Consider the following 13239-nt stretch of genomic DNA (forward strand, 5'->3'; position numbering starts at 1 on the left):
CGCGTGACCACTACGGTCGCACGTTCGAATCCTGCCTCAGGCATGGATGTGTGTGATGTCCTTAGGTTAGTTAGGTTTAAGTAGTTCTAAGTTCCAGGGGACTGATGACCTCAGACGTTAAGTCCCATATTGCTCAGAGCCGTTTGAACCAGAGCACCATGCTCAGCGCCACCTCAAAAAGCTCTCCAATCTTTTCACATCGTACTCCTTCCTTGGAATACCACTTTCCACCACCTCTACAAGAGCCTACATCCAACCTTCCCTGCATCCCATCATAACCACCAAACCCTGCCTCACAGACCTACTACATTAATCACACCCTCAGAAATGTCCTCTCACCACCACACAGAATCCAGAACCTAAACAGACGTGAAACACAATGATGAACCAGTCCTCCAAAAGCATCAGTACCACCGAAGTACCAGTCCTTTCCAAAGGCCTTGCCATGTGTCCCATTCTCAAATTAAATCATGCTGGACTTGTTAAAGCCCTCTCCTTCTCATGCCCCTGCAGTTGAAACACTTTTCCTCCTCCAACCCTATCAATCAGACTCAATCCAAAACTAATATTGAACCTTGCCTGACTCATTTCACTTCTCCATCCAACTGTGATCTCCGTCCCCACTGCCTCCAAATCACCTCCTGTTAACTTTCCCCAAATCTCTCAACTTTGAAACCAACCGTATACCTGCAGAAAGAACAGAAATCCACCATCTAGAAACTGATCCAACCTTATAATCCTATCTGCAACAAAGGTTGCACCATTTTGGTTATAAACCGCAGGTATCACCTGGTAGAGGGACTCTGTCAGCTGTTAGATATGTCCACCTGCAAACCATGCCTCAGTGACCCCATTCCAGAAAACTAGAAGTATCTGCAGTCCTTTCTCAAATCCTTCAATTAATCCCAGAACTTCCCCCCCCCCCCCCCCCCCGAGTCTCCCTTCCCCTACCCCCTTCTCTCTCTCTGCCCGTCCCCTCCTCTCTCTCACTCCCACTCCTCCTCCCCCTCTCCCTCTTCACCCCTGCACTCCCAACTTCTACGTGCTTCTACATACAAATCCAACCACACAACCATCCAGAGCATCCACTTGTGGCTGATTATTGTGCTGCCAAAGAGGGCATTTCTGCTCTTGTGGACCAGCAACTTCAGCCTATAACCCGTAACCTACCCTCCTGTCTAAAAAAACACCAACCATGTCATCTGCCACTTTTCCACAGTTCCTGGTCCTTTATCACCCAGCTCCCTCTACAGTAGCATTGGTAATCCCCATGGCCCCACTGCTATTGAACACTGTCTTTCCAACAGCAGAGTGACTCTAAACCTACAAGCTCCTTCCTGATCACCATGACTTACTATATCCTCATCAACAATTACTCCTCTTTTGGAAGCATCACCTACAGACAAATCTGTGGAACAACAATGAGTGTCTGCATGGCAACATCCTATACCTACCTACTCACGGGCCACGTAGAGGAATCCTACCCACCACGCTACTCATGGGCCATCTAGAGGAATCCTTCTCAACCACACAGGCTCCCAAACCCCTCGCCGACTTCAGATTCATTGATGGCATCTTTGTGATCTGGGCCAAGGGTGAGGACACCCTACCCACATTCCTCCAGGACCTCGACACCTTTTCCCCCATTCGCTTCACCTGGTCCTCCTCCAACCAGTGAGCCATCTTCCTCAATGTTGACCTCAAGTCGAGGGTGGCTACCCATCTGTACCTCCTTTCACATCTGACCTACCAGCTGCCAACAATATCTCCATTTCGACAACGGTCACCGTTTCCATATCCAGAAGTTCCTTCCATATAGTCTAGCCACCCATGGTCTTCACATCTCAAGTGATGAGCAGTCCCTCTAAAAGTATACCAAGGACGCCACTGAGGTATTCGCAGATCAAAATTACCCTCCCAACCTTCTTCAAAACTGACCTACTGTGTCTTGTCTTTCCATTCATCTACCATCTCCCTCATATTCACTGTCTGGCCACAAAATAGCACTCTGTATGTACCAGGACTAGAGCAACTGAATCACGTTCCCCGCCAGGGTTTAGACTATCTCTCGTCATACCCTGAAATGAGGAATATCCTCCCCAATCATCCCACTGTGGTGTTATGCCGCCCACTGCACCTGCATAATATGCTTGTCCATCCTTACTCCAACCCTGCTCCCAGCTGCATGCCTCATGTCTCATATCTCTGTTCTACATCTAGATGCAAGAGCTATCCCATGTGTCCTTCCTCTGCCACATACTCCAGTTCTGTCAGAGGCATCTGTGAAAGTAGCCATGTGGTCTATGAACTAAGCTGCAATCACTGCGCCGCTTTGTATGTGGGCATTGCAGACTAGAAGCTGTATGTCTGCATGAATGACCAATGACAAACTGTGACCAAGAGAGAGCTGGATCACCCAGCTGCTGAGCAGTCTGTCCAACATTATGTGCTTCACTTTAATGACTGCACCATCTGGATTCTTCCTACCATGCCATATTATCTGAACTGCACAGGTGGGAACTTACTCTACAGCATATCCTTTCTTCCCGTAACTCGCTGGCCTAACCTTCGCTAGTCTATGTTCTCCGTGTATCTTATCTTCTGTGCTCCCATCCAAGCATTACATGTGCCTTCTGTCCCACCAACACAACTACCAGTCTTTTCCTTGCCTATACTTTTGTCAACCTCATAGCACTGTGTGAATTTTTGTGTGCACACGTGTGTTGTGATTGTGTGTGTTTTCTATTTTGGGATAAGGAGTGTAGCTGAAAACTTAAATATTTTAGCAGCCATTTTCATTGTGCCTGTCTGTGACTTAGCACTTCCTCTGTGTGACGAGTAGCAATCTATCGTTTCTGTAATCGTGTTATTCCATCATTAACTTTCCACAGTTTAATGTCGGTGAAAATTACTTCTGTAATGCATTATGAAACGTGCTGTGCTTGGCAGTTGCTTTGGAATGGCTGAATTTTTGCATTCTTGTGCTTGGCTGTTAAGTTACAAATAAAGAGCACCTATGAATATATGTGCATAATATAATAAACTGTACTGTTATTTAAACTCTGTTACAATGAAAAAACAAGTGCATTTTGCAAACAATAACAAATGTGGAAAATTATCACCTACATTTTGTTGAAGGGATGGGTAAATGTTTCACTTAAAAAAACTAGAGAGCTGCCCAGTGTGATATGGTACCATGAATAAGATTGGTGAGGATCAGGCAGTGTGGCTTGCAGATGGATGTGAGCTTCTGTTTCCAGAGAAATAGCGTTGTTGTGAATATTGGATTTTGCAAAAGAGATACCGTAGACTGAGAAACAATTGTTTTTCCTATCAGGTGCAAGGTAGTAGAATAGAGTGGGAATAAATGGAAAGGGTTAAGTTCAGATACATACTGTAATATGAACATGTTTTTCAGTGATGATTTGGGAAAAACGGGGAATAAATACAAAGCATATGAAAAGCCAGTGAGAGTAAGAATTAATCTTTTGCAAATTAATCAGCTGTGAAATGTGTACTGCCTTTCTCTTTTCTCTCTTGTGTTTAACTTTCCAGTAACTTTGACAATAGTGCACTGGAAAGTTCATGTGGATTATTAGTACATTTTTCTAATTATGGAGTATCCTCTGTGCCAATGACTTACACCATGATAAGTATTTCAGTAAGGAAATCAGTAATTGCTCACAAATCAGTATGAAATTATTTTAACTTTTAAACACTTCTGTGACACAATATAAAAGTTAAATAGACATGCAAAAGAGATCCGATAGTAAATTCAGTTATTGTTGTTGTTGTGGTCTTCAGTCCTGAGACTGGTTTGATGCAGCTCTCCACGCTACTCTATCCTGTGCAAGCTTCTTCATCTCCCAGTACCTACTGCAACCTACATCCTTCTGAATCTGCTTAGTGTATTCATCTCTTGGTCTCCCTCCACGGTTTTTACCCTCCACGCTGCCCTCCAATGCTAAATTTGTGATCCCTTGATGCCTCAAAACATGTCCTACCAACCGATCCCTTCTTCTGGTCAAGTTGTGCCACAAACTTCTCTTCTCCTCAATCCTATTCAATACCTCCTCATTAGTGACGTGATCTACCCACCTTATCTTCAGCATTCTTCTGTAGCACCACATTTCGAAAGCTTCTATTCTCTTCTTGTCCAAACTAGTTATCGTCCGTGTTTCACTTCCATACATGGCTACACTCCATACAAATACTTTCAGAAACGACTTCCTGACACTTAAATCTATACTCGATGTTAACAAATTTCTCTTCTTCAGAAACGATTTCCTTGCCATTGCCAGTCTACATTTTATATCCTCTCTACTTCGAGCATCGTCAGTTATTTTACTCCCTAAATAGCAAAACTCCTTTACTACTTTAAGTGTCTCATTTCCTAATCTAATTCCCTCAGCCTCACCCGACTTAACTTGACTACATTCCATTATCCTCGTTTTGCTTTTGTTGATGTTCATCTTATATCCTCCTTTCAAGACACTGTCCATTCCATTCAACTGCTCTTCAAAGTCCTTTGCTGTCTGACAGAATTACAATGTCATTGGTGAACCTCAAAGTTTTTATTTCTTCTCCCTGGATTTTAATACCTACTCCGAATTTTTCTTTTGTTTCCTTTACTGCTTGCTCAATATACAGATTGAATAACATCAGGGAGAGGCTACAACCCTGTCTCACTCCCTTCCCAACAACTGCTTCCCTGTCATGCCCCTCCATCTAGTTTCTGTACAAATTGTAAATAGCCTTTCGCTCCCTGTATTTTACCCCTGCCACCTTCAAAATTTGAAAGAGAGTATTCCAGTTAACATTGTCAAAAGCTTTCTCTAAGTCTACAAATGCTAGAAATGTGGGTTTGCCTTTTCTTAATCTTTCTTCTAAGATAAGTCGTAAGGTTACTATTGCCTCACGTGTTCCAACATTTCTACGGAATCCAAACTGATCTTCCCCGAGGTCCGCTTCTACCAGTTTTTCCATTCGTCTGTAAAGAATTCGCGTTAGTATTTTGCAGCTGTGACTTATTAAACTGATAGTTTGGTAATTTTCACATCTGTCAACACCTGCTTTCTTTGGGATTGGAATTATTATATTCTTCTTGAAGTCTGAGGGTATTTCGCCTGTTTCATACATCTTGCTCACCAGATGGTAGAGTTTTGTCATGACTGGCTCTCCCAAGGCCATCAGTAGTTCTAATGGAATGTTGTCTACTCCCGGGCCCTTGTTTCGACTCAGGTCTTTCAGTGCTCTGTTGAACTCTTCACGCAGTATCTTATCTCCCATTTCGTCTTCATCTACATCCTCTTCCATTTCCATAATATTGTCCTCAAGTACATCGCCCTTGTATAAACCCTCTATATACTCCTTCCACCTTTCTGCCTTCCCTTCTTTGCTTAGAGCTGGGTTGCTATCTGATCTCTTGATATTCATACAAGTGGTTCTCTTCTCTCCAAAGGTCTCTTTAATTTTCCTGTAGGCAGTATCTATCTTACCCCTAGTGAGACAAGCCTCTACATCCTTACATTTGTCCTCTAGCCATCTCTGCTTAGCCATTTTGCACTTCCTGTTGATATCATTTTTGAGACTTTTGTATTGCTTTTTGCCTGCTTCATTTACTGCATTTTTATATTTTCTCCTTTCATCAATTAAGTTCAATATTTCTTCTGTTACCCAAGGATTTCTATTAGCCCTCGTCTTTTTACCCACTTGATCGTCTGCTGCCTTCACTACTTCATCCCTCAGAGCTACCCATTCTTCTTCTACTGTACTTCTTTCCCCCATTCCTCTCAATTGTTCCCTTATGCTCTCCCTGAAACTCTGTACAAGGTTCTTTCAGTTTATCCAGGTCCCATCTCCTTAAATTCCCACCTTTTTGCAGTTTCTTCAGTTTCAATCTGCAGTTCATAACCAATAGATTGTGGTCAGAATCCACATCTGCCCCTGGAAAAGTCTTGCAATTTAAAACCTGGTTCCTAAATCTCTGTCTTACCATTATATAATCTATCTGATACCTTTTAGTATCTCCAGGATTCTTCCAGGTATACAACCTTATTTTATGATTCTTGAACCAAGTTTTAGCTATGATAAAGTTATGCTCTGTGCAAAATTCTAGAAGGCGGCTTCCTCTTTCATTTCTTCCCCCCAATCCATATTCACCTACTATGTTTCCATCTCTCCCTTTTCCTACTGACGAATTCCAGTCACCCATGACTATTAAATTTTCGTCTCCCTTCACTACCTGAATAATTTCTTTTATCTCGTCATACATTTCATCTATTTCTTCATCATCTGCAGAGCTAGTTGGCATATAAACTTGTACTACTGTAGTAGGCATGGGCTTTGTGTCTATCTTGGCCACAATAATGCGTTCACTATGCTGTTTGTAGTAGCTAACCCGCACTCCTATTTTTTTATTCATTATTAAACCTACTCCTGCATTACCCCTATTTGATTTTGTATTTATAACCCTGTAATCACCTGACCAAAAGTCTTGTTCCTCCTGCCACTGAACTTCACTAATTCCCACTATATCTAACTTTAACCTATCCATTTCTCTTTTTAAATTTTCTAACCTACCTGCCCGATTAAGGGATCTTACATTCCATGCTCCGATCCGTAGAACGCCAGTTTTCTTTCTCCTGATAACGACGTCCTCTTGAGTAGTCCCCGCCCGGAGATCCGAATGGGGGACTATTTTACCTCCGGAATATTTTACCCAAGAGGACGCCATCATCATTTAATCATACAGTAGAGCTGCATGTCCTCGGGAAAAATTACGGCTGTAGTTTCCCCTTGGTTTCACCCGTTCGCAGTACCAGCACAGCAAGGCCATTTTGGTTAATGTTACAAGGCCAGATCAGTCAATCATCCAGACTGTTGCCCCTGCAACTACTGAAAAGGCTGCTGCCCCTCTTCAGGAACCACGTGTTTGTCTGGTCTCTCAACAGATACCCCTCCGTTGTGGTTGCACCTACGGTACGGCCATCTGTATCGCTGAGGCACGCAAGCCTCCCCACCAACGGCAAGGTCCATGGTTCATGGGGGGGATTCAGTTATTAAATTATACATTTTGTATTTCACACAACATTTCAAGATCGAATGTATAGTACATAATGCACTTGTCTCAGCATTTCACTTGTAGATGTAAATTAAATAGTTTTTAAACTCGTCTTAAACCGTGCTGTGTAGAGTCTTCAGGAATTTTTATTTTGTCTCTTATGAGTTTTGAAAGTGCTTTCCTTTTGTACCTCATTCTATGGGCCAATAAAAAATAAAAAAATTGTAAGGAGTTGGGGAAAATCAAACAAGACAGATGCTAAAGTGTTGTCATTTTGTTGGCCAAAAGCTACTTGAAACTCATTTCTGTATGACTTGGAATGTTGTTGTGGAGGAAACTGACATAAGAGGAATCAATGAGGCCCAGAGATTGACAAGGATGAAGCTGAGTGCTTGTTCATGGCTGGGAGATGGCGAGAGTGGAGGGACAAATTCCATCTCGAACATTGAGTGTAACTAGACTGTATGGAAGAATCCTGATGGCATAGTTATGGAAGCATCTATTTCTGTGGAGTGCAGCTTACTTAGCAACCAGGTGATTAAATTTATTATTGGGCACATTTTGGTAGTGCCTACTGATGTGGGTAGACAGCTAGTAATTTATTATGAGCACACAGAGTGTACCACAGCTGACATATGATTTCGCTTCTTTCACATAAAAACCTTTGTTTTGTCTTTGGGAAATAGCTATGACAGTGCTGCAATTGGAAGGAGCAGATGGGTGTATGGAGCAGACCTTACGTTGCGTTTGGATTGTCAACAGGAGAGTAGCACTTGGCCTGCAGGATTGAGAGTTGGATTGGCATGTGAAAAGGCTGTGGTGTTGCTTAAGTTAGTTGGGCAACTGAATACCTGTTTGGGAATGAGAGTAGGATTTTGAGTATGATACTATTCATCTCAGGGGTTGGCAAGACATAGTCAGTCATGTGTATGGGAGAATGGGCTCAAATTGCAGTGTTGCATTAATAACCATCATGGGTCCTGTAACCTCCTCTCAGGACATACACAAGACCAAAATTTTATAAATTATATAATTTTTGCATCCTCTGAATGTTGACATAGCAGCAGAAAATGGATGGACTGTGTTTTTATGAGAGATATATAATCCTAAGCATGGGGAAGGACAGTTCAGAACAAATTGTTACAATGTGTATTTCAAATCTCTCTTCACCACAGCTTTCAAGATAAATGCATCCATCTGCAAATTTATGTTGGTCACTTTCGATGTTTGGAGGACTTAATAGAGATTGGAATTTGGCTCTGTGATACAGTGCCAGCGCTACACAGTGAGAGCTGGCACAAAATGTTTGCTGGACAAACAGCCCTGCCTGCTAAGGATGGGGCATTTTCGTTGATGATATTTGTTATTCATACAGGCCCCGTTAAATGTAGGATCAGTTGAAAAGTTTTACTGCAATACAAACACTTGAAAAGTCTGCTCTACAGTGATGATTTCCATTAGCTTCTCCCCCCCCCCTCCCCTTCCCCCAAAAATCGTCTGAGTCTGGTTATGTAGTTGTGCCATATGCAGATATCGATGTCAACTGCAACCGCTTGCTTGTTTCTTGAAAGGCATTAACAGGATAACAGTAATTTTTCGATACAGTTATCCCTGTGAATATTCTTTTGTGAACTTAATTTTATGGTTAAGTTATTTGTGTAACTGTGTAGTGCAATTTGTAACAAATTTTGGTAATTTTGTTTTTTAAACAGATCGCAGGTCTTGACACGAATGTGAACTTTCTTTTGGATCTTTCAAAACATGAAGCATTTATAGATGGTCAAGTGCATACTAATTTCATAGAAGAACATCGAAACCAGCTGTTGACTGATCAGAATACAATGCCTTCCGATGAACTAATTTTGCAGGTAAGAGAAAAAGTTTGGGTTCATTTTTTGTTTTCTGAGCTGTATTATTTATGCATAACTGTATTCGTTGCACTCCACCATTGGTGTAGTTTCTTTCTGATGCTTATAACAATAAGTGCCAAGATGCCCCACAAGAAATTAGTCACCTAATAGTCGCATTGTGTTGTGTGTGCTATTGTTTGGACCACAACTTCCATAGCTTGTATGCAGTGTATAATGGAGGAGGATTTTTATATTTCATAGGGGTTGTCAAGTGGAGCATGGACAAGTGTTGAAAGGTGACTGTTAATATGATTGGCATATTAAAGAAACTGATGAAAATCACTGCTCATCTAACTGAATTTTCTTTGCTGTATACATAGTATTAAGATACTTTATCTTTTATGTAAGTTAAACATGTGGTGTGTGAAAGCATCTGGGATCAGTCTGCTTAACTTTGACTGATTTGCCATTTTATTCTCATTGGACCTGATTCTCCATATTGCTAAGATTCCAAGGATATTATACTTTCTTAACATATCCCAAGACTCCAAGTTGGCTGTTGCTTAACTCCTACAATTTTTGTGTTATTTTCTGTCATATTGTGCTATTCATTGATCATTTATGTTGGCAAATTTAAGGCCATCAGGTCTTCTTTATATTGTGTTCAGTATGACAAATGTCATAAGGGATCTTACCAGTAATATGGAATCCAACATTTAATAAATAACTGTAGAATATATACTGAAAACAACAGTACTGTAGAATATATACTGAAAACAACAGTAGCTACATCAGGTAAAAAAAGGAAAGAAAAAAACTGTTTGTATTCTTTCATGAAAAATAGAGTAGCAAAGAAAAGTTTCAGGCAGGTAGCTTTAAACTGTGGGCACAAACAGTGCCCGGTAGGGGGGGGGGGTGTTATTGTGGTAGAACACAAGTAATGAAGAGAGGGAGACTGAAACTGATATGACTGATTGTGAAACAAAGAGAGGAATAAGCATAACTAGGAGAAGACGGAAGCATTTTCTTTGTTGATTGACAAACAGAACTGGCTACGTATGTTAATTTCATAGGGAAGAGGTATGATGTTGACAAAAGGAAGCTTTTTTTCAAATGCAACAGGGCTCTGAATTGTGCGCAGGATGCAGTCTTACTTGTTCCAGAGGCAGACAGTGGCTACAGAGTAGCAGTTAGTGAATGTTTTTGTTTTGTGGATGGATACAGCAAAGATACTAGATAAGTGAGACCTTGAGTTGAAATTTTAATGATATAATAAGTACTGATTCGAAATACTGGGATGCATGCATATTGAGAAGCCGACAAAGTGGACACAGTGTGGGGTAGTCCCATAACTGGCTGTATGAAGCGCTGACATCTTAAAAGAGACAGATGCTGCAAATATAAAACACACAAGCTGATTAAACTAAGCTCTGTCTGAACAGGTCGCGGAAAACCCAATAGTACTGAATGACTGCTGTGTCATCCTTGGCCTGTAGGTGTCACTGGATGCGGATGTGGAGGGGCGTTAGGTCAGCACACCGCTTTCATGGCTGTTGTCAGTTTTTGTGACCAGAGTTGCTGTTTTTCAATCAGTTAGCTCTTCAGTTTGCCTCACAAGGACTGAGTGCACCCCGCTTGCCAACAGCGCTCAGCAGATTGAACGTTCACCCATGCAAGTACTAGCCAAGCCCAACAGTGCTTAACTTCGGTGATCCGACGGGAACTGGCATTACCACTATGGCAAGGCCTTTGGCCAAAACACACAACCATTGATGGTTATTTATAACCAACCAGTTTTCATGATGTGCTCTTGTAAGATTACACCATTAAAGTGAAGGCTTGCCATAATGAGTGGTTACGCATTGATCAATTATTTTATTATTGGGATACCACATTTGCATTATATTTGGAGAGCATGACAGGCATTCAAATTATCAACAGCAGTAAGTGTTCATGCAGTTCATGCTAATGTGTAAGTAGAATGTAATTTAATTTCTCTACCAGACATACTTTATTTCATAAAACAGTGTCAGTGGTGGTAGCATCATTGTTAAAAAAAACTTCCAAAATTTTGAGAAGAAATTGATCCAGACTGAAATATATTACTTTACTAAAATGTAAATACAACCCTCATCTGGTAATGCTTCACTTAAGTTCTGTGCAAAGATTTCAGCAGTGGAGCTGCACTTATAACACATTGTAAAGTATTTTGGAGAACATACCAATCTCCTTCGGTGGATGGGTACTGGATGCAAGGGAACGAGGGATCAATGTACGTTATCTGAGCAGAAGTACCTGGATTCCCCTGTGTGATGTGTGGAATTGACCACTAGACATCATGCTAGTATAAAACAAGGTGGGGAGTGTTGTGTTGTCACTAAAGAAGCAGTAACAGCAAAGTGGGTCAGTCAGGAGAGCTCAGTGACTTGGAACAAGGACTAGTCACTGGGTGCACAGAGTTACAAATCCATCGGGGACATTTCAACCTTTCAAAAGCTGCTGACGTTGACTGTTGGTGGTGTGACTGTGAAGGTGAAACATAAGGAACATTTCACAGCTAAACCACGACGAGGAAGATCTCATTGATGGGCAGAGACTGTAGGGCACTGTGAAAGCTAGTTGCAAAAAACTGCATGCAGTCAGTGGAAGGAATCACTCGAGTTCTAAATACCACCAGCACTCCAGCTAGCACAATGACTGTGCATAGGGAGTTGGTTGGTTGGCTGGTTGTTTCGGGGAAGGAGACCAGACAGCGAGGTCGTCGGTCTCATCGGATTAGGGAAGGACGGGGAAGGAAGTTGGCCGTGCCCTTTGAAAGGAACCATCCCGGCATTTGCCTGGAGTGATTTAGGGAAATCACGGAAAACCTAAATCAGGATGGCCAGATGCGGGATTGAACCGTCGTCCTCCCGAATGCGAGTCCAGTGTCTAACCGCATAGGGAGTTAAAAAGAATGGGATACAATAGTCAAGCAACTCCTCTGTAATCAATCCTAAATGACGCTTGAAGTGCGAGCAATGCCTCTGGTCAGTGGATGACTGGAAATGAGTGATTTGGAGTGATGAATCATGCTATAACTTGTGGCAATCTGATGGAATGATTAGGGTGTGGTGAATGCCCGGAGAATGTTATCAGCCAGCAGTGAAGTATAGCGGAGATGGATGTTGTTGTGGTATGGGAATGTTTTTCATAGTTACGGTGTGGTCCCCTTTTTGTGCTTAAGAAAATGCTAAACACAGAAGAATATAAAGACATTTTACAGCATTGTGTACTGCATGCAGTAGTGAAGCATTTTGGAGGTGAAGATTGTTTGGCTTAACATGAAAATGCACCCTGTCATAAAACAGCGACTGCGAGGCAACAGGTTGTAGACAATAACATTTCTGAAATTGGCTGGGCTGCTCAGAGTGCTGACCTAACCCAATGGAACATTTTTTGGGAGGAGCTAGAATGTCAAATTAGCTCCAGACCTTTGTGTCCAGCGTCACCACTGTTAGCAGATTCAGGTCTTGAGAAAGAATGGGCTGCCATTCCTCCCAGACATTCAGACACCTCATTGAAAGTATCTCCCATAGAGTTCAAGTTGTCATAAAGGTGAAGGTTGGAGACACTCTATATTAATGTCTGCTGATAGATGTCTGGATATTTTTGATTGGTAGTTTATACGTGGGGGGAGGGGGGGGGGGGGTAGATGACTAGTAATTAATGATTGGATGGCGGCTAGACAATTAATAATTAGTGATAAGGCATTAGAGAAAAATAGTGAGGTGTGTGTAAAGGCCTCCAGAGACATACTGATGAGCCAAAACAGTATGAAAACCCACTTGATAGCAGTTTGGTCCACCTTTGGAACACATTATCGCAGCGGTTATGCATGCCATTGATTCAACAAATCATTGGTAGGCTTCTGGAGGTATGTGGCGCTAGATGTGTATGCATAGATCATGCAAATACAGCAAATGGCAAGGTGGTTGTTTGTAGGCAAGGAGTTGTTGCTCAACAGCTTTTCAGATCATGCAAATTTGGTAGCTGTTTATGTTGTCCGCAGCTGTCAAGGTGCCTTTGATTACTACCATAGGTTCCTTGGAATCTGAAGTGATGTCCCCATAGTATAGTACTGCCCCCATCGTCCTGTGTCCGTGCCACAAGTATGTTTTTGAGCAGCTGTTTGCCAGGAGAGCAATGCGGAAACAACCATCGACCTGGTGTAACAAGAAAAATGTTTCAGCTGACCAGGCAACACATTTTCATTGATCCACAGTCCAATTTTTTTGATCTCATCCCACTGCAGTCATAATAGGCGATTTCATTGTCTCAGCATGAAAA

At 41.9% G+C, this 13239-nt stretch overlaps 1 protein-coding gene across 1 annotated transcript in view; it reads left to right on the top strand.

Annotated features, from left to right (window-relative positions):
* Window positions 1-13239, top strand: part of LOC126161679 (methylcrotonoyl-CoA carboxylase subunit alpha, mitochondrial) — a 111671-nt gene that overhangs the window by 52750 nt on the left and 45682 nt on the right. Inside the window, exon 9 of the mRNA XM_049917684.1 lies at window positions 8776-8931. Coding sequence (XP_049773641.1) covers window positions 8776-8931 — 156 coding nt within the window. The remainder of the gene's footprint in view (window positions 1-8775; window positions 8932-13239) is intronic.

This window comes from Schistocerca cancellata, chromosome 2 (assembly GCF_023864275.1).
Source record: "Schistocerca cancellata isolate TAMUIC-IGC-003103 chromosome 2, iqSchCanc2.1, whole genome shotgun sequence".
Lineage (NCBI taxonomy): Eukaryota > Metazoa > Arthropoda > Insecta > Orthoptera > Acrididae > Schistocerca > Schistocerca cancellata.